Below are 22,769 nucleotides of genomic sequence, written 5' to 3'. Positions count from 1 at the left end.
GGGCGCGGCCAGGCCAGGCCCGGGGGCTCCGCATGCTGCAGCTGCCCCCGGGCGCCCCCGCCGCCGCCCTCGCAGCGGAGCCGTGCGGAGCCGAGCTCACGAGCTAACCCGAGCCAGCGGCCCGGAGCCAGCCGGCGGGCGTCCCGGAGGCGGCGGCGCAGGGAGGGGCCCGACGCGCGCACGTGGCCCCGGCGGCCGCCATGGCGGACAGCGGCCCCGCAGGGGGCGCGGCGTTGGCGGCTCCGGCCCCTGGACCGGGGAGTGGCGGCCCAGGGCCCCGCGTCTACTTTCAGAGCCCCCCTGGGGCTGCAGGCGAGGGCCCGGGCGGCGCGGACGACGAGGGCCCAGTGAGGCGCCAAGGGAAGGTCACGGTCAAGTACGACCGCAAGGAACTACGGAAGCGCCTCAACCTGGAGGAGTGGATCCTGGAGCAGCTCACTCGCCTCTACGACTGCCAGGTGTGTCCCCCACCCTGCGCCGACACCCTAAAATCGGTTCCGATTCGGGCCGCCTGGGAACCCCACCTTGAGCCCGCCTGTCACCCGGAGTCAATGGGCGCTCCGCTTCCGCGCGCTCCCCAGCTCTCCGTACTCCCCGCCCCCAATGTATGCTCTTTCTTGTCTGACCTAAGTCACTCCTTTCTTATCTGCTGCCTTGGACAGGAGACTCAGGGCTTGTCTGGGCTGGCGGGGAAAGGAGATCTACCTATTGCCTGCTAGCCTAGACTAGTTAAAAGGCGCTAGCTAGCCTGGGTGGTGGTGGTACGGGTCTTGCCTATTCTAATGGGCTAACCTGGAGCTCCATCTTGTCATGGGGGGGCAGGCTAGCCCACTCTCTGGGTTCTAGTTCTCCACCCTATGACTCCTTCCTTGATCAAATGGTGACTCAGTCCCCGGGGGGCAGGGTGGAGGAGTGGGCTTGCCCTGTGCTGCCTACCCTAGCGCAGCCCTGGGATGCAGCTGACTCCAGACCGGAGAGATGCTTCCTGGGGGGGGGGGGGTGGCAAGCACCCCCTCCCTCAGCAAAGCATGGGCTCTTTGTTTCCCCTTTACCAGGCCTGGGTCCTTCCCACTGACCCCTCACCCTTCACTTCCTCCTCACTCCTGGGAAGCTGTGACAGGTGTTTGGGGGAGGGGAAGGGGCTGTGATGAGTTGGGACAGCTGGCCCCACCTGTGCTCTGGTTGAGATGGGGGGCCCGGAAGTTGGGGAGACACATCTGCAGGGTTCCTAGCCCAGGATCCCCAGCCCTAGCTGTCTGGCACCCAGGGTGCCCAACTGGCAGGGACAGGAAGCTCCCCCCCCCATTGGGCAGTTTGCCTTGGCACAGGCCTGATCTGTTTTCTCCTCGGAGCAGCTGCCGCTGTCTGCTGGGCAAGAGGGCTGGCTCATTTGCAGTAGGGCAGGGGCCTCAGCCAGAGAGCCCCTCTCACACCCTCTCTCCCAACTCAGGCCCTTGTCTCTCCCTCCTCCCCCACCCCCACCCCAGGAAGAGGAGATCCCGGAGCTGGAGATTGACGTGGATGAACTCCTGGACATGGAGAGTGATGATACCCGAGCTGCCAGGGTCAAGGTGAGAGGGGTTGGAGGGCAGCAGGGCCAGGTCAGGGGAGCAGGGAATAGAGGGGTGCCTGGAGGCACTGCCCCGTGGGTAGGCAAGCCTCTGGAGCCAGGCCTTCTTTGGTCTGAGTCAGCCAGCTCTGTGACCTTCCTGGGCTCAGCTTCTGGCTCCATCAAATAGGGCCAGTGGTACTTGCCTAGCTGTTCAGTAGCTGTGGCATCTCCTGTGCCTCAGGGTGGCCCCAGTGCCTTGGAAGAGGGTATAGGTGAACTTTAGGCTCGTGTTCTTGAGACTCATAGTTATACTTTCCCCCCATGCCCCACTAGGAGCTGCTGGTTGACTGTTACAAACCCACCGAGGTAAGGAGGTGGTTTCCCCAGAGGGCGGGGTGAGGAGCCTGGGGTCCTGTCATCTTGGGTTCTGGTCTCCCTAATGTCCTCCCTCCCTCCAGGCCTTCATCTCTGGCCTGCTGGACAAGATCCGGGGCATGCAGAAGCTGAGCACACCCCAGAAGAAGTAAGGGTCCTCGACCCAGGTGAACGGAGGCTCCCACAGGACAATCGCCCCGCAACCTCGTAGCAACAGCAATACCGGGGGGCCCTGTGGCCAGGCCTGGTGCCATGCGCAGTGCTCCCCGTGCCCCTGGCCCAGGGGCCTCTTCCCTGCCCCCTCAGTTTTCCATTTTTGGGGTTTTTTATTATTATTAAACTGACGGGACTTTTTGTGTTTTTATATTGACTGCGGCGCGGGCCCTTTAATAAAGCTAGGATGCGCCTTTGGTGCAGTTAACAGGCTTGCCTGGTTTCTTTCAGGGGGGACACACTGCTCTACAACTGCTGCCAGCTCAGCTTCTCCCCAGGTGACCGCAGGCCTTCCTGAGGGCCATGAAGCCATGGCGATACCCCAGTGCTGGCTCCCAGACCAGGATCTGGAAGCGGCTGGGGAGTGGGGAGGAGCCGTTGTTGCTGCTGGCAGGCAGGAATACTCCTTTTCCCCTCTGGACAAGGGCCACCAAGTCACCGAGGGCTTGGCCATCATGACCTCCATGCCACTGAGCCTACTAGACCCCAAGGCTCTGCAGCCAGGAAAGGAGAGGGAGGGATGGGGGGAGGATGAGGGAGAGGGAAGGCTGAAGCTGTGGTTTCTAAGTCTCCAGGGCCCACAAACAAACACAGGCTCACTTCGTGGGCTTTAAAGTTTTTTTTCTTTCTTTAAACAGTCTGGTCCCAGATGGGGGCCTCTCCCCCAGCCCTCCCCAGTTTGGCTACAGTTCTGAACGTCGCTCGATTTTGAGCAGCTCCACCTCGAACACCAAGGTTGCACCGCCTGCAGGGGAGAAGTGGGATCAGAATGAGAACCAGGGCCACAGGGAGATGGAATGGGTACAGGAGATGGGGGGCAGGAAGGTTTATTACCTGGAATCTTTGGGGGAGCTCCCCGCTCTCCGTACCCTGCAGAGATGCACAAAGAAAGTGAGCCGTGGCCAGGCAGTGAGGTGTTCTGCAGACAACCAGGCTGAAACCAAGCCTCTGCCCATCCCAGCACGAGGCCAGAAATGCAGAAGGTGTAATGGATTTGGGAGGGCGCTGCTAAAGGTCTTGTAGAGGGCACCAGAGCCAAGCGTCCCAAGGGTCTTGCCCTGTCCTCACTGCTGGACACAACTAGACTTGGAAGTGGCATGTATTGAATGGATTGAGTGGACATCCGTGCAGAGGCTGAACCAGCCTTCACCCTTACGCAGATATAACCCTGCACTCCCTATCCCCATTCAGGAAGGGCCTCTTACCTAGCTCTGATGGGATCACCAGCTTCCGCTTTTCCCCCTCACACATCCTGTAGGACAATACATGTTCAGCATGTGGCAGCACCCAGGCTCCCTGCCCCCACCCCATACCTGGAGCTTGCCTCCCACAGTTCACCTCCTGGACCACAGCCATGGCCCCTCGACTCACCCTAGCAGCCCCTGGTCCCAGCCCTTGATGACCTGGCCTGTGCCCAGGGAGAAGACAAAGGGCTGGTTCTGGGGCAGGCTGCTGTCAAACTCTGTTCCATCTTCCAGCTTACCCTGTGAGACCATGGGAAGGCCAGTGAGGAGGAGGGTCTGCTCTGACACCCCCACCCCCAGGTGCTCTTCCCATCAAGGTGGCAGCCCACAGCACTGGCGGCCATAGTCCTAGAAAGGGACAGAACCTTGGGCAGCTCACAGTACATTGCACTGCTTGCTGGTGCCAACTGGGAGTAGACAGTTAAGAGCAAGATAGGATCATGCAAAGTAGATGAGGAGACTTGCCCAAGGTGACCCACCTTTTGGCAGACACACCTGGCTCCCAAGTCCTTTCTGGTCCCCGGAAGGCCCACCCACCCCCAAAAGCTCCACTTCCTCACCCACCGTGTAGTGCATGTGCAGGACGTCCCCTTTGCGTGATTTGATGGGACAGTGGTCTACCCGTTTCTTGACTCCGATCTGCAGCTTCCGTTTGCCCTCGGCCCCGGCGGCCGTGACCAGGGCGCTCAGGCAGATGGACAATACTGTCAGGACCCAGCTCAGCCTCATGTTTCTGCGGGGACAGACCCCGACCAACCAACCGGGGGAGAGGAACGGGAGGGCATGGAATACGGGCAAGTACCAGGAGGATTCCACCCCACCGTACCTTGCCTGCCCCTGGGGATCCCCTTGTCCCGTGTCACCGCCCCCTCCCCCAGGCTCCGCGGCCACACTTACCAGTCCAGGGAGAAGGGGGCTTGCCCGAGGACCCCAGCAGCGGGGGGAGGGGGTCAGGGGAGGCCACAGCAGCCAGGGTCCAGCCCCTTTGCTCACCCCCTGCCCTTCCGTCCCTCCCAGTCCCCAGCTCTGCTCTTCAATTCCCCCCTGTCCCTTTCCGCAAAGTCCAAACCCTATCTGGCTGCGCAGCAGTTGCCCCAACCGGGCGACCCCATTCACGCCACACCCAATTGCCTCCCGCCCAGCAAACCCACACCTCTGCGGCTGCCGCAGGGGGTCGGCCCCGAGGCACCCACACATCGCCACTGGGTGGCTCCGGGGAGCCCCTGTCCTCCGGGGGTACCCCCCAGGCTGGTCCTGTGCCTCCGCCCGAGGCGCCGCCCCAACTCTGAGCCCTCGGGGGCCTGCGGGGCACCCAGACTGGCCCCGTGTCGGGTGGCCGCCGAGCCCGCTCCACCCACACCACCTCTCCCGGGGGAGTTCTCGGCCTACCGCGCCCCCAGGCACGGCCACCACGGAGACCGCCCCCGCGTGGACGCCCCGGGCCATTACCTGGGCCTACCCCTTCGCTGGGCTCCTTAGCCCCACCCTTTAGAGGGCGTGGTTCCGCCCCCGGCCCTGTAGTCCCGCCCCCGACAGGACTAGACCCCTTTTCCTGAACTGTAGCCGCGCCACTCACCGGCTGAGGCCGCGCCCCCAGTGCCTGGGCTCCTTCCCCCTCGGTCTCCAAACCCGAGGCTCCTCCTTCCGCCTGTTCCAGCTCCTCCTCCAAGGGCCAGCCTCCGTCCCTCACCAGTCCTAGCCCCGCCCCCAGGCCTGGAGCTCCGCCTTCCACTGGCACAAGCTCAGAGGTCCCACCCGTCTCCGTTCCACGTCCCGCCCCGACTCCCGGAGCCCCGCCCCGTGAGGCGTGAGAACCCTCCCCCTGCGGCATCCCCGGACAGCTCTGACCCCAACCTTCAATTCCCTCGTAACCTATCCCTTGTTGACACTCCGAGCCCCGGCCCGCTCCTGCCCCGCCTAATCCAGCCTGCCCGCTTGCACCCCGGCTCCCCACAGCCCGGGCTGTGGCCCCCGCTCACCTCCTCGCCGCGCCCCCGGAGTCAACCCCAGTCCTGCTGCCGTCTCTGCGCAGGCGCGTCATCGTTGCCACCAGACCCGGCCACGCCGCCCGCCCTCATTGGACCGTGCGAAACCCGCGGCCACACGCCCGCCTGGGCGGCCTTCTCTAGCTCCGCCCCCCGCGCCGCCATGTGACTTATGCGTCAGGTCCGGTGGCTCTGTAGTCCGTAAGGTTAGGTGAAAGTGACTTCTGAAAGGGCCGAAGGCACTTCCGGTCGAGGTGAAATTAAGGTCAGGTGGGCGCGGGTTCGCGGCGGGGGTCTTAAGACACCATTTTATGTCGCCCCCAGCCTCTCCTGTTTGCCCCTGAGCCTCTTCAGGATCCACAATCCTCAGTTGCTGTGGAAAGAGCCTGGCTTCAGAGTGAGCCCTGGGTTTGAATCCAGGGTCTGCCACTCATTGACAGGCTGTGTGACCTTGAGCAAGTTCCTTGGCCTGGTAACTCGGGCTTGATAACATCCACCCCGCAGGGCCCCTGTAGGATCGCTGCAAGTGACGTGCACTGTCAGGCCCTGGTCCACGGCGAATGCTCTCTCCCTTTTTTCTCTCCCGGTGTACAGGCCTGCCTCTACCTGCTGCACAATGACCCCTGAATCACGACTGTAATGGTCTGGCTGGGTCCGTTCCCCAACCGGACTTATTTCCAGGCACCACAGCACCCAGGAGTGAACATCTGTCCATTGAAGTAATGAACCTGCAGTTGGGAGGCAGATAAGCCTAAGTTGAGTGTTAGGGAGAGAGTCGACCTGAGGTCAAATCCCCAGGTCAGTCAGAGTTTTCGAGCCTATTTCCTCAACTGAAAAAGGAAGATTACAACACTCAGAATTGAGGACTAGGCGAGAAGGCACATACGAAGCAGTGTGCACGCTGGGCAGGCTTAAATGGCCTTGGGAGGTGGTAGCTACTGTCCCTAACCCTCATCTGTCTCACTCTAATTGAGCTCTGGCATTTTGGGTGACAGAATAGCTGAGAAAATTATTTGAAAGTAGCAATCACTGTCAGGAATTGTCTCTTCTGGTTTAACCCCACTCTTGGTTTGGGCCCAACAAGATCACTACCCCACCCTCTAACACTTTAGAGAAGGCCTCCATTAGGGGAGCTGCTTTGGCTTAACCTCTGCCATGAATGTTCTGTCTCGATGGGGCAAAGCACTGGTGCCCAAGGTTGCCCGTCAGTTCACCCCCTCATCACTCAGACCCAGGGGCACTGAAGGTTACAGGCCGAAAGCTGGCCACTGAGCTTGGGCTGGGTCAGATAAAGGTCAGAGGAGTCCCAAGCAGCGCCTGAGGAGGGGAGCCCAAGGTGCAAGGGAGGTGAGAGTGGAGAAGACCGTGTGGCTGGGGTGAGCGGAGCCCACCGACCACAGACCTCTGGTGCTGCCTCCCTTTCGGGGATGTGGGAGTGAGGTGAGGGCAGACCAGGTGCGTGACCTTCGAGTTAAGCTACCGGGAGCAAAAAGCTGCAAGCACAGAGTGTCACCCGGCAGGGAAGATGGGTGTTCTTTCCTATTACGTGACTCTCTTTTTTGGAGCCCAAGGGCCCAGACCACAGTAATCATCGGTTCCCTCCGTGTGCACATGTGGGAACTGAGCCTCAGAATGAGAGGCAGTGACAACCAAGGTCATTCAGCAGATCTGGGTCCCACCTCAAGCTCACTGGCCCTCTCCTTCCAGAAAGGAACCCTTGTAATGAGCAGAGGGGCAGGGACTCCCCAGGGCCTGCTAGCACAACATGAACGTGAAGGATGCACGATTCTGGCTCTGTGACCTGTTGTGGGGCCTTGGGCCTCATCTCCTCTAAGCTCCATGTCTAGGAGGCAGTGTGACGCAGACATTTATGTCCAAACCAGCCAGCCCGGACAGTGACAAACAGTGACACAGGCAGAGACAGTTCCTTCTATCTCTTTTATCGGGACTGGGGTTCACAGTTCTTGTACTGAAGCCCAACTCTCATTTTTTTGTAGAGGACCAGGGTCTTCTTAGTGAGGGGACGGAGGAGCCAGTTGTAAGATGCTCACTTGCACAAGGTGGTTAAAAACTGAGCCGGGACCCCATTCTCTCCCAAGATGGTACATGACCCCTCGTGCTGCCTCCAGGTCTCTTCATCCAACTCTGTCCACTTTGTTGGACGGCAGCCTCAGAGAGACAAGGGGCAGTTGGAAAGCCCTCTGAGAGGCCCAGGTCCTGCAGGAGCTTCCGCCCAGGTTGAGGTCTTGGGGACTGGACTGTTCTCACCAGGATGCCCTCTTGTTGCCCTCTGGGCAGGCCTGCGAGGCAAGTGGCCCCACGGAGTTTGAAAAGCAATGTATCACCTTCGCAGCTTCCGGCACCTGAAAAAGGAAGAAGGGGTCTGTTCATGCTGGCACAGCTCAGCCCTTGCTCCTCTAGACTCACCCACTTCTTACCTTCTGTGAACCTCATTCTCCCCTAACACTCCTGGGAAGCCCCAGCTGGCCTGGTCCACAGGACGCCACCCCATGGCCCCGCTGTGGAAAGGAGGGGTGGTGAGAAGCAACTTGGACAAGGGTGGACCAGCGTTCCACCACATCCCCTGGCCTCTTGGAGCACATAAGGTGGAACAAACTCTACCACAGGGGTTTCTGGGAAGGCTCAGAGCCTTGCAAACTGGAAGGCTGTCTTTCTCTTTTCTACACCCGGCGATGTCACGTCTTCCAGGACATCTCTAACCTCTCAAAGACAACGTCAGGGGGCCCTCACCACAGGTCCTGGCTTGACTTCCTGTGTTGGCATCACGTGCCCTCGTGTCTGACTCCGCATCAGAATGTGAGCCTTGTTTATGCTGACCCCAGTGCCAGCAGGCGCCTGGTCAATAGTTCAGCACACTCAAAGCTTCCCCTTCCCTGGCTCTTCTCCCACCAGCAGGCTCACTGGGACCTGCTCCAGGATGGCACCTTGACGCCACACCCGACTCCTCACCTGCAGGTGTCTGGGTTGAGCTCTAAGCCCCGCCCTTGACAACGGAGGAAGCTGCGGCGTCGGCAGCGGCAGCGGCAGGTCCGGGGGTCAGGGCGCTGGCGGCGCTGGGGGCAGCGTGGGCAGAGGGGCCTGGGGCTGGAGTGGGATGGGTGATGTCAGCTGGGGAGGGTGCTCCGGGGGCAGGGTCCCAGCCCGGAACAGAGCGGGGCTGGGGACGGTGGTGGGGAGTGGAAGCCCTAGGAGGAGAAGCAACATGTCTCGGGTGAGAAGTAAGAGTCTTCCCGGGAGCTGGGGTTGGGGAAGAGCATATAGTCTTGGGAAGCAGAGGAAAAGGGGAGAGGGGGACACGAGTGGGAGGAGAAGGCGGGGGACCACAACTTCCTGACACACTCTTACACCCCCCGCCCCACCCACACATTACATTCTGGGTGCTGGGCCTGGGCTCCAACCCCACCTCAGCAAGAGCCCAAGACTCACCTGTCCAGCTTCACAGCACTCTCTCGTTTTTTTGGTCTGAAAAGTAAGAGAGACAGACAGAGACAAGGAAAAAGAGGATCAGGAAGCCAAGCATCCTACTCTCTTGCCCTAGATCCCAGGCCTACCCGGCTATACTCTTGGATACCCGGTCCCCGCTGTGGTGTACCACCACACCTAGCACCCCCCAAGCCTTGTCTCTGCGAACTCAGGAGTGGGGGCTGGCTGGCACCTGCATTCACACTGGCTGTGTTCTTCCAGGGACATCTCCCCCAGCTGACTGCTTGGGTACCGGATCATGAGGATCTGCGCTCAGGAGAACAGGGAGAGAGACCGTCAGAGAGAGAGGAAAGGGACGCTCCATGGGCTGGAGAAATGAGAATACCTTGCCCACCAGCCAGGGCTCTGGTTGCCACCCTCTCAGTCCCCAGAACGCTAGCATCCAGCCAGGCACACTCCACCTGCCCCATACCTGCATTCGGACTTGGTGCTGCCCAGTGGGCACACACTCCAGGCCGTCGTCAGGGCAGCAGCCGCCACAGCGCTGCACCGTCACGCAGCTGGGCACCAGTTGCTTGGCCACAGTGCCCATGAGCTCCATGGTCAGGGGCACCACAACCTCCCGCGGCTGGCAGGTGGCACGAGCATACACGTCTATCCATGACACCACTGGGGGCAGATGCGTAAGGGTTAAGTCCCCACTGGGTTTCCTGCAGCTGCTCCCTGGTTCCCCTACCCCTGCGCCCAGAAGCTGTTCTCCTTAGTTCTCGTGTCACAGCCACCCTCCACTAGCCCCCACTTCTGCCCTCCCAATCTGTCTTCCCTGTCCTGTTCATCCAGAACCCAGGAACCCCCCTGCCTCAATCTCCTCTTCTGTGAAATGGGCAGAATAAGAGTTTGCATCTTACAGAGGACTGTGATTACACAAGATGAGGAATACACAGAGTCTGGAATCAGGACTGGAAAAAAAGATTCTTAGTGCTGGCTAGTAGAAAGTTCCTATTGTTACTATTACCTTTCTTCTGATGACCAGGGGCATCAGGCTGGGAGACCGGGCCCTGCAGGAGAGAAGAAACCTGGACCCAAGGTGCACTCCAGGAAGGGCTAGCCCTGTCGCTGGCCCCAGGGCTCTGCCCTTGCAGTCAGGAGGCTTATTTCCAGACTACTCTGTTCGTGGGGCCACTCTAGCTTTACCTGTCCTCTCCAGGCCACCTGGGACCTGGGACCTGTCCTGGCTACAACCCCCCAGGCACGCTCTGCCGGCAGCGTCGAACCTCCAAGCCTAGGGACCGGGCTTGTTCTCGAGGCCACAGATCAAGAGGGGGCACAGCGAGCGCCGAACCGCGTCCTGCAGGCACCGAGGCGGCCCCGCCCCCGGCTGCGCCCTGGGGACGGGGTGGGGCGGGGGAGTGGCCCCGGAGTTGGGCCGGCGGGCGGGCGGGGAGGGACGCCTCCCGGGGGATGCCCAGGCCGGGCTCCCGAGACGCCCCCGTCCGAGGCCCGACCCCGCGGATCCCCGAGAACCCGGCCGCTCCGCGCCTCCCCACTTCCGCCAACCTTGAGAGAGGGCACGGCGGGCGGGCGGGTTGTCGCGGACGCACGTACCTGGGCGGGGGCCAGCTGCAGGAGCGCGGCGAGCAGCAGGCGGCGGAGCAGGGGGCTCATGGTGCCCGCGGGGGCCGCGCGCCGGGGGCGCCCGCATCGCCCTAGCCCGGCGGCGCGGGGGGCGGCGGCAGCCAGAGCCCCATGGCGCGGGCCCGGGAGCGGCGGGCGGGGGCCGGGCGCGGTGGGCGGCTCCTCCGCGGCCCCCTCCCGAGCCCTGGGCGCAGGCAGCGCAGCGCAGCGCAGCGGCGGCGGCGGCCGGAGGAGCCGGGCGGGCGGGCGGCCGGTGGTGGCGGCGGCGGGCGGCGGGGACGGCGGGGACGGTGGGGACGGCGGGGGGCCGGGCCCGGGCTGGCGGGCGGGCGGCTCATGTGACCCAGACACGCGCTCCCCACCGGGCCGCGGGGCGGGGGCGGGGTGGGGGAGGGGGGGGCGAGGCCGCCGGCGGGGCCCGCCCCCTCTACACACACCCCACCTCCTGCCGCAGCAGGGGAAAGGGGACGCACCGCCCAGGGGGCCGGGCTCCCGGGTTGCCGCCGCCAGAACCCGGAGGGCGGGGCCCGGGCCGGGGGCTCTGGGCCTGTAGGAGCGAGCCAGACAAGAGCTCTGAGAATCACTTTATTGCACGCGTTTTGGGGAGTGGGGTGTCCCAGAAGGGAGCACACCGCAGGCCCCATCCAAGGTGTGCTCTCCAAGGTGAACCGCTCAGGGGCTGGGGCCGGGGGGCACGATCCCGGGGCCTTGAGGAGGCCCGGGTGGTGGCTGCAGCTGCGGCCCCAGCCGTTGCTCCTCCTGGAGCCTGGCTCTCTTGGCCCTGCAGGGGAGAGTACCTGGTGGTCAGGTTGGGATCCTGGAGGGTGGTGCCAGGACAGTGAGGAGAGGGCAGGAAAGAGCTGGGACAGACCTGGCCCGGGCTCGAGTGTCATTGTAGATGGCTGTGATGATCCGATCCTTTTCATCCATGAAGCTACGATGCATCTGCTCCAGCTTCCTGCAAGGGGGTTACAACCGACTCTGGGAATCCCCAATCCCCGCTGTCTCCCACGTCCCACCCCCCTCTACCCTACTTGAGGGTCTCACAGCTTTACACTTGTGGGGACCTCAGCTAACTGCCTGTGCTAGATGAGGAAAGGGGCACAGAGTAGCTGGTTCTTGTCCAGGGCCTAATGGCGATCCAGGTCCCTGACTGTCCTGAAGGTGGTGACAGCAGCTCCGTCATGGAGGTTCTTAAAGGCGACTAGAAAGGTTTGTTCATCTAACTCCGTCACTGAACTAGGCACACTGCTAGCAGTGTGCACCAGCCTTTAGGTGTCTTTGCTATCAAGCCTCAGTGGCAATGGCACGCATGAGAGAGTGGCAGGAAAACAGCAACTACCAAACAAATGAAGACAGTTTCTGGTGAGGCCCAGTTCAATGCATTTCCTTCTTGTGCAGGATTTTGGTTGGCTCCAGCACTCTCTGGCAACCAGCACCAAGATTTAAATTCAAATTCTAAAAAACTGAAAATGACATTAGCCCTTAGTGCAGAGCTGCCTTTGCTAAATAAGACGAGACTCTGGAGGAGACCTATTTCATGCAGTTCTTAGCTTGAGAGACACAAGGGTGCAGGCCACAGGGGTGGTATGGATGGATGGCTGACACTGGGCTTCACCCACCCTCCTGCCCTCTGCCCATCACCCTAGGGGGACGCGCACCTGAAGGCAACATAGTGCAGGCCCATGCCTGCCAGCATGATCAGGAGGCAGTACCCCAGCACCCGCCGGTTGTGCTTGTGCTGCTGCTGCCTTGACTCTGGTCCCTGAGGCCTCACTTCATGAAACTGGGCCCAGTATTTTGCATTGGGGGGTGCCCAGGAGCTGCTGGGAGGTAGAAGAAGGGACAGTGTAAAGACGGGGCTCCCCAGGAGACTTGGGGGTGGCAAGCTGGGGGCAGGACTACTGTACCTGTGTGCCTGATGAGCAGACCTGGGATGGGCTGTGGTTCCTGGACACTTTGGGGAAGCTGCCGAGCGGAGCTGGTGGTCATAGCTGCGGCGGCTCTGCTCATGGCTCAGCACTTGGTACGCTTCACTCAGCTCCACAAAGCGGCTGTGCAGGGCTGGGTTCCTGGGGTCCCGGTCAGGGTGCAGCTGGGGTGGGGCAGGACTCCCCTCATCTCCCTTCCCATGACCTATCCTGATAATATCCACCCACAAGGGCTCATATCATACCCAGAGGCCCTCCCTGGGCAGTGACCCTCACTCTCAGGCCTGCACATCCCTCTAGAAGACCAGAGAGTCAGGAAGCACAAACTCCTGCCCCCTCCCCTTGTTCAAGCCCTCCCCACCTGCTGCCTGGCTCTCATTGGATGCCCTGGTCCCAGCTTTCTCAAGAGCAGGCAGGTCAAGAGAACCAAGCCCAGCCCATCAGACAGGACTCCTGGCTCCTGCCCCACAGCCTTTCCTTCCACCCGGCCAGACCTCTCCCCTTGGGGCAGCTCCCCCTCCCTATGAATGCTGAGGGAATGTGCACCAGCCAGAGCGAGCCTCTCAGCTCCATTCCTGAGAATTTGGAGCGGACCCCATCTGGCTCAGACTTCCCTTCTCCCACTCCACTTAAGACCACTGGTACCTCTTTGGACTTGGAGAAGAAAGCTCGTTTAACTTCTTCAGCGCTGGCACCAGGATGCACCCCCAACAGTTCATAGTAGTTACTGGGGCCAGACCTGTGGAGAGAGGCCCAAACCTGCAGGGGCTAAGGAAAACACAGAGGATACCCCTTCCCTGCCCGTCCCAGCCCCGCTGGACCACACCCTTCAACCCAGCATCCAGATGCTGAGGGGGCTGAGGCAGGTGCCAAGGGAGATCTCGAAATCATCCCTCCCTTTTTGACTGTTCCAGATAAGGGGCAGATCAGATTGTCTCAAAGTGTAGTTTTCAGACCCCTTGCATCAGAAACGCCTGAAAAGCATGTTTTAAAAAATAGATTCTTGAGGCCCACCTCATTCCTGCAAATCAGGATCTCCAGAGCAGCGCCCAGGAATCTGCAGTTTTGTAAGCTCCCCACACCCCGCCTGGGTTATGCACAGCGACGCTTGACAACCACCTGAGTTGTGGAATGTGCATTGGGTTTGGTTGGGCTCAAATTCCAGATGTGCCACTTAACTCTCTGTATGACCTTGGGGGGTCATCCTTTAATCTCTGATCCTGTGCCCTCTCAGCAGTGAAGGTGAGGGTAATCTGACAAGCCTGTAAGGCGCCTGACGCAGCGTAAGAGATCACGACTATCCCAGCACCTAGACTATCCCGGCACCTAGCGCAGGGCCTAGAATTGGGCAGGCCAGCCACAAAAACCTACTGAACGACCGGGCCCGGCCCCAGGCGCCCGACTCACCGCTGCCGGGCGGCCGCTGCGAAGAACCGAGTGGGAGGGTTGTGGGGCCACAGCCGGCGCAGGCGCAGGGGCAGCATGAAGGCAGGCGGGCAGCTGGTGAAAGGTCACAAAGAACAGTGGGATGGGAGCAGACTTCAACCACTGCAGCGGGGATGAGGGGTGGGGGTGGGGGGCAGAGGGAAGGGGCCTGGCCCCGTTGAGATGCAAAGGAAAACCGAAGCAGGCCCGGGGACTCAGGGGCGGGGGAACCTCCCAGCTGAAGACCAGACCCCAATGTCCTGGCCCTGTCCCCGCCTCTGACCCGGGCGTCTGTACAACCAGGCCCGGACGCCGAGACCCCCTTCCCACCCTGGGAGCTCGGGGGGCGGGTGCAGGAAGAGCCACACCAAGCCCCGCCCCCTTCACTCACAGACCCCTCCGCGGCCGCCGTTTCCGGCTCCTATTCAGGTCCCGCCTCCATACTCTCATTGGCGTAGACACCCAGACCACGCCCACAGGCCTGAGGGTGCGGAACAGCGGCGAAGCCCCGCCCCCGCACATCCATTGGCCTTTGACGCCTCGGATCCACCCATCGAGACAGCAGCCCGGGGACTTGCAGAAAGGCGCCAGCGCCCGCCCGGGGAGGCTGCGGCAGGGGGCCTGACCCTCAGTGAGGCTTTCGGCTCAGCCCCCGTTGCTCTGTTCCCTCGGACATGGCTGTTACTCCGCTCTGCAGCGAGACGCGTTTCACAAAGCAGTTTCCACCCCATAATCGGCCTGGAACTTCACCGGAGCCTGGCAAGGGGGCACAGCCCTCAGCTTACAGAGGGGAAAACTGAGGCTGGGCCTTTTTTCCCCCCAAGTCACTTGTCCTGTCTCCCTCAGCCACCCCGGCCCCTCTCTCTGTCTCACGGAAACAGCAGACGCCAACGGAATCCAAGAATAAAGTCCTTTATTGTCTTCCGAGCTGTGGTGATAGGGCTGGGGACTCTAGGGCGACTTAGGTGGAACTTTCCTGGAATTCGTTGTAGAGGAAGATGGCGCCTTTGGCTGAGGGGCAGAGCTCGGCCCACATTTCAGTCTCCTGCAACCTCCTCACACTCTGTGGGAAGACAGTGAGACCCAAATATTCCGACCTCGGGTTTCTTGCAGGAGCTGTGCCCACAGTTCTGGCCCTCTCCCTTGGGCTGAGGACATCCCCAATGAGGTCTTGTGCCTCTGGAGGGAAGCTCTGAGAGATGTGGGAGGCCCCTCTGACCCAGGCCCAGGAGACAGACATGCATCACCAGGCCTCTGCAAGCCCCAACCCAGCTCCTTGTCCAAATGAGACACACTTCGCCACCTCAAACCTGTGACTCCACAAAGATGATTCCTGTGGATTCGTGGGCCTCAGGTCCCCCACTCGTGTAGTGCTTCCTCACCTGCTCCGAAGTCAGGCTGCACCTGGACAAGGATGTGAGAGTGGCCTGGTGAGTGCTTAGACCCTGTAAGGTCCCTGTGGAGTCCCCGCTGCCTCAGCCATGCCGCTCAACCACCCACCCACTCCAGGACCCAGGACCCTGTCTCCCAGAGCTCACTCACTGGACGTAGAACTCAGCACTGGCACGGCCGGCACTGGTCTCATTGCAGGCAATGCCCAACAGCAGCGGCTGGCTCAGGGTGAGCAGCGGCAGGTTTACCTGGGGCCAGGCGTACCACCTGTCAGTGCCCACTGCCCACATCCCTGCCCCTCTCAATGAAGAACAGCATGTTACCCTTGTACAGCATTTTACAGTGTGTAGTTCAAGTGCCCAGAATCACAGAATGTCAGATCTTGGGCATGTTCATTTCACATGAGAAAAGCACAACGGGAGAGATGGAACAGTTAGCCCAGGGTCACCCTAGGGAAGTCAATTTAGTAACTGGGGGCTTCCCTGGTGACGCAGTGGTTAAGAATCAGCCTGCCAATGCAGGGGACACGGGTTCGATCCCTGGTCCGGGAAGATCCCACATGCTGCGGAGCAACTAAGCCCGTGCACCACAACTATTGAGCCTGCGCTCTAGAGCCCACGAGCCACAACTACTGAGCCCACATGCCACAACTACTGAAGCCCATGCGCCTAGAGCCTGTGCTCCGCAACAAGAGAAGCCATGGCAATGAGAAGCCCGCGCATTGCAACGTAGAGTAGCCCCCGCTTGCCTCAACTAGAGAAAGCCTGTGCACAGCAACGAAGACCCAACGCAGCCAAAAATAAATAAATAAAATTTTAAAAAGTAATTGGGACTCCCATTTACTCTTCTTTTCAACAAACCTGGCGGGAGTAGGCAAGACAGTTATTATTGTCCCCATTGTAAAGAGGAACACAGAGACGAGGCACACAGAGGTGAGGGTTAGAATTCCACTCCAAGTGTGCCTAGCTGCAAAGCCAAGCTCTTTGCTCAATGCCAGATGCCTGGGAATTCCCTGGCGGGCCAGTGATTAGGACTCCACACTCTCACTGCCAAGGGCCTGGTTTCAGTCCCTGGTCAAGGAACTAAGATCCCACAAGCCACGTGAGGCAGCCAAAAAAAAAAAAAAAAAAAAGCCAGATGCCTAAAGACACTCCTGCCATCCCAGACCTACGAAATTCTGGATTGTTCTATCCCCTCCCTCCTTGCCCACCACTCTGTCCCACCTGCCTCTCACTCACCTCATCACAGATCTCCTGAAGGACACTGGAGAAGAGCTCATGCACCACCAGCTCCCCAGGGAGGTTGATGTGCAGGGGTCTGCCACCTGGGCACAGGGCCTGTAAGAGGTCAGGCTCAGCCCCTGCTCCCCTCTTCTCGCCCTGCTTTTCCCCACACTCACTGGCCCTGAGGGCCTGGTTGGGCACAGAGTGAGAGGCTTGGTGGTTCCCTGACCCAGGCCCTGTTTTTCCAGATGGAAAACCACAGGTCCAGCTAGCTCCTCCATCCCTACCCCCACCCCCAATTCCCTAACTTCCCATGGGTCTGGGGCAGGATTCAGCAGGGAGGCTGAGAGGCTGCCCTGAGCGGAGACTTTCGGATAAGCACCAACTCCCCCTTTAAGGGATGAAGAAAACAAACCCGAGCTCTCTGGGTCTTTGTGCCTTTGCGCCCAGCCTGGCATCTCACCTGAGGCTCAGGGTGCCCACCGGGCACGTCCACTAGCCCAGGTGCCTCAGCCACCTGCCCAGAGCGGCGCAGGAAGACAAGGAAGTCGTCAGCAGTGGCCAGTGCAGCGCCCACCCCTAAGGGGTCCGCCAGGTAGGCTTGCTTGTCACCCCAGTCGGTGGCCCCCTGCTGTCGCAGCCAGGCAGCTGAGCTGGCCCAGTTGGTGCCCAGGAAGTCTCGATAGGAAGTAAGGCCCAGGCACAGGTGCAGCTGTGGCCCCAGCGAGCCAGTGGGCACCAGGGTGGCAGAGTGCAGGCGGAACTTGGGGGCGTCAAAGAGCCAGGGCTGGGCCTGAAGCCGGCTCTCCCAGACTGCGGTGATGGCCTTGTCCCCTCCTGGCAGTGGGCGACGGTCGTAGGCAGGGCTCAGCTCAGCCCGTACCTGCTCCTCAGGCAGCCCCCCCGGGGGGCACTGCAGCAGCAGGGACACCTCAGGGTCCATGATCTGGATAGGGCAGTTCTGGGGGAGGGCAGAGCCAGGCCTGTCACCCCGGGGGACCCACAGCCACCCTTGGACCCGACAGCTGGCCCCCTCTGCCACAAACCTCCTGAGGGTACTCCCAGCCCTTCTGCACCCCCCTGACCCCTCCCTGGGCTGTAAAACGTCTTATCATTCCAGCAAGAGCTCCGAGGCTCCTGCTACCAGACGTCCCTGAGACTCCCGGGCATCCCTACGACTCAGAGGTCCTGGGTCCTGTCACCCCCTAATGCCTCTGTCTCCCCAAACCAAAAGTCTTGCCTCCAACCCCTGATGCGGCGGTACCCTTTCCAGGGTCCGGAAGCTCCAGGCTGCAGCCGGCAATCACCTGCCTACTCTCCTCGCAGGCTCCGCCTCTTTCCCCCGGAGCGGAAGTACCCGCCCCCTTCTTCCTCGGCTTCTCATTGGCCGGTCCTGGCGCTCAGGGCCCGTCGGGGTCAGCTGACGGGCCCGTCCGGGTCAGCTGCCCGGCCCCCCGGAGTCGGTGAGCCTTCCCGTCCGTCCCGGCTCTGTTTCTCTGGCCGGCCCAGACATTTCTGCCCCGTTAGCCTGGTTGCCGGCCCCGCCTCCCCAGGCCCTATTTGCGGGGCAGACCAGGAGCCTGGGTCGCAGGGGCTCGACTTCCCTGGGCCCTGTGGCTGACAGAGTGTCACCTTGGGCAAGTCTTGCTGGGCCTCAGTTTCCCTATCTGCACCAGGGAGTTAGGGGTGGGAAGTGAATTTAGAAATCTGAATATCTCCCTCCCAGCTCTCACATCCCGAGGCTTTGTGACTTTCTGGGCATCGTGGGGACATGGGAAGGTCCTTAACAGTCTCCACATTTCACTGCTCCCCACAGGTCTTGGCCATGAACGCCCCTAGAGGAAGGAGGCAGGAAGCAGCAGGGCCCAAGGGTAGAAGGGCTCAAAGACCCCGGGAACAGGTGCGACCCCTCCACCCTCACCCCTGCTCCCAATGTGGGAGGGCAGGGGAGGGGGTCCTGCTCCCTGGGAAATGCTGGTCGGGTGGGAGTGGGGGCAGATGGATTGTGCTGTTCCCAGGGAGCACAGGGACTCCTCTCCCTCTGGTCTCCTACAGCAGATCACTGAGTTCAGGGTGAGCAGCAGGGCAGGGTCACCACGGGGACTAACGGCCGCCTCTGGGCTCTTTCAGGACCGGGATGTACAGCTGTCCAAGGCTCTGTCCTATGCCCTGCGCCACGGGGCCCTGAAGCTGGGGCTTCCCATGGGGCCCGGTAAGTGAGCACCTTAGAGGCTGGGCCCAGGAGTGGTTGGAGCCCAGGGAGCAGTGTGAGCCTGTCTGTGACTGCCTTCCCTCATGGCTCCCACCGCAGTCCTATGAGAACAGCACAGAAGGTACATCCCTTCCGTGTATAGGGAAGACCGAGGCCCAGAGCCCAGTATAATGTCCAGGGCAGACTGGGAGAGGAGCCTCTATCTGGGCCAGGCCTGGTGACACCTCCAGCCCAGTGGCCCAATAAACACTTATCCCAAGACTGGGCACTGTGAGAGTGTTGGGGTAACTGATGTTTACTGAATGTCCGCTCTGGGCTGGGTACTGTGCTCAAAAGGGTCACTTGATCTTTGTGACCCTCCATGAGGCAGATCCTATTCCCATATAAGTTGAGAAACTGAGGCTCAGAAAGGGGAGACTTTCTTTTTTTTTTTAATTACTTAATTAATTTTTAAATTTTTGGCTGCCTTTGGTCTTCGTTGATGCGCGCGGGCTTCTCTAGTTGCGGCGAGTGGGGGCTATTCTTTGTTGCAGTGCGCGGGCTTCTCATTGCAGTGGCTTCTCTTGTTGTGGAGCACGGGCTCTAGGCGTGCAGGCTTCAGTAGTTGTGGCTCGTGGACTCTAGAGCGCAGGCTCAGGAGTTGTGGCACATGGGCTTAGTTGCTCTGCGGCATGTGGGATCTTCCCGGATCAGGGCTCGAACCCGGGTCCCCTGCATTGGCAGGCGGATTCTTAACCACTGTGCCACCAGGGAAGTCCCAGGGGAGACTTTCTAAAGGTCACACAGGCTCTGTTCTCGTTGCCTGTGGCTTCCCCTGTTAACTGGGGCCCAGGCCAGAGCAAGTTCAGCTCCTGACCACTCTACCTGCCCACAGATGGTTTTGTGCCCCTGGACACCCTCCTGCAGCTGCCCCAGTTCTGCAGCTTCTCCCCCCCCCCCCCCCCCCCCCCCCCCCCCCCCCCCCCCCCCCCCCCCCACCCCCCCCCCCCCCCCCCCCCCCCCCCCCCCCCCCCCCCCCCCCCCCCCCCCCCCCCCCCCCCCCCCCCCCCCCCCCCCCCCCCCCCCCCCCCCCCCCCCCCCCCCCCCCCCCCCCCCCCCCCCCCCCCCCCCCCCCCCCCCCCCCCCCCCCCCCCCCCCCCCCCCCCCCCCCCCCCCCCCCCCCCCCCCCCCCCCCCCCCCCCCCCCCCCCCCCCCCCCCCCCCCCCCCCCCCCCCCCCCCCCCCCCCCCCCCCCCCCCCCCCCCCCCCCCCCCCCCCCCCCCCCCCCCCCCCCCCCCCCCCCCCCCACCCCCCCCCCCCCCCCCCCCCCCCCCCCCCCCCCCCCCCCCCCCCCCCCCCCCCCCCCCCCCCCCCCCCCCCCCCCCCCCCCCCCCCCCACCCCCCCCCCCCCCCCCCCCCCCCCCCCCCCCCCCCCCCCCCCCCCCCCCCCCCCCCCCCCCCACCCCCCCCCCCCCCCCCCCCCCCCCCCCCCCCCCCCCCCCCCCCCCCCCCCCCCCCCCCCCCCCCCCCCCCCCCCCCCCCCCCCCCCCCCCCCCCCCCCCCCCCCCCCCCCCCCCCCCCCCCCCCCCCCCCCCCCCCCCCCCCCCCCCCACCCCCCCCCCCCCCCCCCCCCCCCCCCCCCCCCCCCCCCCCCCCCCCCCCCCCCCCCCCCCCACCCCCCCCCCCCCCCCCCCCCCCCCCCCCCCCCCCCCCCCCCCCCCCCCCCCCCCCCCCCCCCCCCCCCCCCCCCCCCCCCCACCCCCCCCCCCCCCCCCCCCCCCCCCCCCCCCCCCCCCCCCCCCCCCCCCCCCCCCCCCCCCCCACCCCCCCCCCCCCCCCCCCCCCCCCCCCCCCCCCCCCCCCCCCCCCCCCCCCCCCCCCCCCCCCCCCCCCCCACCCCCCCCCCCCCCCCCCCCCCCCCCCCCCCCCCCCCCCCCCCCCCCCCCCCCCCCCCCCCCCCCCCCCCCCCCCCCCCCCCCCCCCCCCCCCCCCCCCCCCCCCCCCCCCCCCCCCCCCCCCCCCCCCCCCCCCCCCCCCCCCCCCCCCCCCCCCCCCCCCCCCCCCCCCCCCCCCCCCCCCCCCCCCCCCCCCCCCCCCCCCCCCCCCCCCCCCCCCCCCCCCCCCCCCCCCCCCCCCCCCCCCCCCCCCCCCCCCCCCCCACCCCCCCCCCCCCCCCCCCCCCCCCCCCCCCCCCCCCCCCCCCCCCCCCCCCCCCCCCCCCCCCCCCCCCCCCCCCCCCCACCCCCCCCCCCCCCCCCCCCCCCCCCCCCCCCCCCCCCCCCCCCCCCCCCCACCCCCCCCCCCCCCCCCCCCCCCCCCCCCCCCCCCCCCCCCCCCCCCCCCCCCCCCCCCCCCCCCCCCCCCCCCCCCCCCCCCCCCCCCACCCCCCCCCCCCCCCCCCCCCCCCCCCCCCCCCCCCCCCCCCCCCCCCCCCCCCCCCCCCCCCCCCCCCCCCCCCACCCCCCCCCCCCCCCCCCCCCCCCCCCCCCCCCCCCCCCCCCCCCCCCCCCCCCCCCCCCCCCCCCCCCCCCCCCCCCCCCCCACCCCCCCCCCCCCCCCCCCCCCCCCCCCCCCCCCCCCCCCCCCCCCCCCCCCCCCCCCCCCCCCCCCCCCCCCCCCCCCCCCCCCACCCCCCCCCCCCCCCCCCCCCCCCCCCCCCCCCCCCCCCCCCACCCCCCCCCCCCCCCCCCCCCCCCCCCCCCCCCCCCCCCCCCCCCCCCCCCCCCCCCCCCCCCCCCCCCCCCCCCCCCCCCCCCCCCCCCCCCCCCCCCCCCCCCCCCCCCCCCCACCCCCCCCCCCCCCCCCCCCCACCCCCCCCCCCCCCCCCCCCCCCCCCCCCCCCCCCCCCCCCCCCCCCCCCCCCCCCCCCCCCCCCCCCCCCCCCCCCCCCCCCCCCCCCCCCCCCCCCCCCCCCCCCCCCCCCCCCCCCCCCCCCCCCCCACCCCCCCCCCCCCCCCCCCCCCCCCCCCCCCCCCCCCCCCCCCCCCCCCCCCCCCCCCCCCCCCCCCCCCCCCCCCCCCCCCCCCCCCCCCCCCCCCCCCCCCCCCCCCCCCCCCCCCCCCCCCCCCACCCCCCCCCCCCCCCCCCCCCCCCCCCCCCCCCCCCCCCCCCCCCACCCCCCCCCCCCCCCCCCCCCCCCCCCCCCCCCCCCCCCCCCCCCCCCCCCCCCACCCCCCCCCCCCCCCCCCCCCCCCCCCCCCCCCCCCCCCCCCCCCCCCCCCCCCCCCCCCCCCCCCCCCCCCCCCCCCCCCCCCCCCACCCCCCCCCCCCCCCCCCCCCCCCCCCCCCCCCCCCCCCCCCCACCCCCCCCCCCCCCCCCCCCCCCCCCCCCCCCCCCCCCCCCCCCCCCCCCCCCCCCCCCCCCCCCCCCCCCCCCCCCCCCCCCCCCACCCCCCCCCCCCCCCCCCCCCCCCCCCCCCCCCCCCCCCCCCCCCCCCCCCCCCCCCCCCCCCCCCCCCCCCCCCCCCCCCCCCCCCCCCCCCCCCCCCCCCCCCCCCCCCCCCCCCCCCCCCCCCCCCCCCCCCCCCCCCCCCCCCCCCCCCCCCCCCCCCCCCCCCCCCCCCCCCCCCCCCCCCCCCCCCCCCCCCCCCCCCCCCCCCCCCCCCCCCCCCCCCCCCCCCCCCCCCCCCCCCCCCCCCCCCCCCCCCCCCCCCCCCCCCCCCCCCCCCCCCCCCCCCCCCCCCCCCACCCCCCCCCCCCCCCCCCCCCCCCCCCCCCCCCCCCCCCCCCCCCCCCCCCCCCCCCCCCCCCCCCCCCCCCCCCCCCCACCCCCCCCCCCCCCCCCCCCCCCCCCCCACCCCCCCCCCCCCCCCCCCCACCCCCCCCCCCCCCCCCCCCCCCACCCCCCCCCCCCCCCCCCCCCCCCCCCCCCCCCCCCCCCCCCCCCCCCCCCCCCCCCCCCCCCCCCCCCCCCCCCCCCCCCCCCCCCCCCCCCCCCCCCCCCCCCCCCCCCCCCCCCCCCCCCCCCCCCCCCCCCCCCCCCCCCCCCCCCCCCCCCCCCCCCCCCCCCCCCCCCCCCCCCCCCCCCCCCCCCCCCCCCCCCCCCCCCCCCCCCCCCCCCCCCCCCCCCCCCCCCCCCCCCCCCCCCCCCCCCCCCCCCCCCCCCCCCCCCCCCCCCCCCCCCCCCCCCCCCCCCCCCCCCCCCCCCCCCCCTGCAGCTG

At 66.3% G+C, this 22,769-nt stretch overlaps 5 protein-coding genes and 1 non-coding gene across 32 annotated transcripts; 2 read left to right on the top strand and 4 right to left on the bottom strand.

Moving 5' to 3' along the window:
• The first annotated feature begins 17 nt into the window (after positions 1 to 17).
• On the top strand, positions 18 to 2,348 carry PPP1R14B (protein phosphatase 1 regulatory inhibitor subunit 14B). Its single transcript, XM_033860924.2, is given in 6 exon segments — positions 18 to 66; positions 69 to 175; positions 177 to 458; positions 1,488 to 1,571; positions 1,886 to 1,918; positions 2,011 to 2,348. Coding segments are annotated over 6 exon segments (609 nt in total). The 5' UTR covers positions 18 to 32; the 3' UTR covers positions 2,080 to 2,348.
• A 396-nt stretch (positions 2,349 to 2,744) lies between these two features.
• Positions 2,745 to 5,516, bottom strand: FKBP2 (FKBP prolyl isomerase 2). Of its 6 annotated transcripts, none has more exons than XM_033860929.2 (6): positions 5,364 to 5,516; positions 3,949 to 4,117; positions 3,512 to 3,624; positions 3,346 to 3,392; positions 2,975 to 3,010; positions 2,745 to 2,885 (listed from the first exon to the last, which is right to left on the bottom strand). In XM_033860929.2, the coding sequence occupies exons 1-6, from the start codon at positions 5,423 to 5,425 to the stop codon at positions 2,824 to 2,826; spliced, it is 489 nt and encodes a 162-aa protein (XP_033716820.1). In that variant the 5' UTR covers positions 5,426 to 5,516; the 3' UTR covers positions 2,745 to 2,823. The 6 variants fall into 6 exon arrangements, with proteins under 6 accessions (XP_033716820.1, XP_033716825.1, XP_033716821.2 ...); XM_033860934.2 differs by lacking the exon at positions 5,364 to 5,516 and adding an exon at positions 4,961 to 5,100; XM_033860930.2 differs by lacking the exon at positions 5,364 to 5,516 and adding an exon at positions 4,538 to 4,974.
• Positions 5,517 to 7,293: 1,777 nt separating this feature from the next.
• Positions 7,294 to 10,879, bottom strand: VEGFB (vascular endothelial growth factor B). 8 transcript variants are annotated; one of them, XR_012333583.1, is made up of 8 exons: positions 10,419 to 10,838; positions 9,829 to 9,889; positions 9,286 to 9,482; positions 9,046 to 9,119; positions 8,817 to 8,852; positions 8,340 to 8,575; positions 7,808 to 7,888; positions 7,294 to 7,732 (listed from the first exon to the last, which is right to left on the bottom strand). XR_012333583.1 is itself a non-coding variant. In XM_073809113.1 (8 exons), the coding sequence occupies exons 1-8, from the start codon at positions 10,476 to 10,478 to the stop codon at positions 7,711 to 7,713; spliced, it is 666 nt and encodes a 221-aa protein (XP_073665214.1). In that variant the 5' UTR covers positions 10,479 to 10,879; the 3' UTR covers positions 7,294 to 7,710. The 8 variants fall into 8 exon arrangements, 7 of the variants coding, with proteins under 7 accessions (XP_073665214.1, XP_033716811.1, XP_073665217.1 ...); XM_073809113.1 differs by having other exon boundaries at positions 8,340 to 8,474; positions 10,419 to 10,879; XM_033860920.2 differs by having other exon boundaries at positions 8,340 to 8,474; positions 9,829 to 9,871; positions 10,419 to 10,879.
• Positions 10,880 to 11,020: 141 nt separating this feature from the next.
• Positions 11,021 to 14,326, bottom strand: DNAJC4 (DnaJ heat shock protein family (Hsp40) member C4). 11 transcript variants are annotated; one of them, XM_073809108.1, is made up of 7 exons: positions 14,196 to 14,326; positions 13,787 to 13,879; positions 13,025 to 13,147; positions 12,359 to 12,589; positions 12,110 to 12,274; positions 11,320 to 11,406; positions 11,021 to 11,229 (listed from the first exon to the last, which is right to left on the bottom strand). In XM_073809108.1, the coding sequence occupies exons 1-7, from the start codon at positions 14,324 to 14,326 to the stop codon at positions 11,121 to 11,123; spliced, it is 939 nt and encodes a 312-aa protein (XP_073665209.1). In that variant the 3' UTR covers positions 11,021 to 11,120. The 11 variants fall into 11 exon arrangements, with proteins under 11 accessions (XP_073665209.1, XP_073665210.1, XP_073665211.1 ...); XM_073809109.1 differs by having other exon boundaries at positions 12,110 to 12,271; XM_073809110.1 differs by having other exon boundaries at positions 12,359 to 12,520.
• A 374-nt stretch (positions 14,327 to 14,700) lies between these two features.
• On the bottom strand, positions 14,701 to 17,756 carry NUDT22 (nudix hydrolase 22). 4 transcript variants are annotated; one of them, XM_019931336.3, is made up of 6 exons: positions 17,660 to 17,756; positions 16,883 to 17,380; positions 16,435 to 16,533; positions 15,347 to 15,444; positions 15,108 to 15,208; positions 14,701 to 14,867 (listed from the first exon to the last, which is right to left on the bottom strand). In XM_019931336.3, the coding sequence occupies exons 2-5, from the start codon at positions 17,360 to 17,362 to the stop codon at positions 15,109 to 15,111; spliced, it is 777 nt and encodes a 258-aa protein (XP_019786895.1). In that variant the 5' UTR covers positions 17,363 to 17,380; positions 17,660 to 17,756; the 3' UTR covers positions 14,701 to 14,867; position 15,108. The 4 variants fall into 4 exon arrangements, with proteins under 4 accessions (XP_019786895.1, XP_019786894.1, XP_073665213.1 ...); XM_019931335.3 differs by having other exon boundaries at positions 15,115 to 15,208; XM_073809112.1 differs by having other exon boundaries at positions 15,115 to 15,208; positions 17,684 to 17,731.
• A 36-nt stretch (positions 17,757 to 17,792) lies between these two features.
• On the top strand, positions 17,793 to 19,561 carry LOC101337233 (uncharacterized). Of its 2 annotated transcripts, none has more exons than XR_004527766.2 (4): positions 17,793 to 17,882; positions 18,236 to 18,319; positions 18,550 to 18,631; positions 19,506 to 19,561. It is a non-coding gene; the product is annotated as an uncharacterized protein (transcript). The 2 variants fall into 2 exon arrangements; XR_012333584.1 differs by lacking the exon at positions 17,793 to 17,882 and adding an exon at positions 17,893 to 18,056.
• The last annotated feature ends 3,208 nt before the right edge of the window (positions 19,562 to 22,769 follow it).

The sequence above is a fragment of the Tursiops truncatus genome, chromosome 8, assembly GCF_011762595.2.
Source record: "Tursiops truncatus isolate mTurTru1 chromosome 8, mTurTru1.mat.Y, whole genome shotgun sequence".
Taxonomy (NCBI): Eukaryota; Metazoa; Chordata; class Mammalia; order Artiodactyla; family Delphinidae; genus Tursiops; species Tursiops truncatus.
Note: the sequence above shows the minus strand (reverse complement) of the source record. Positions and strands in the feature narration are given on the sequence as shown.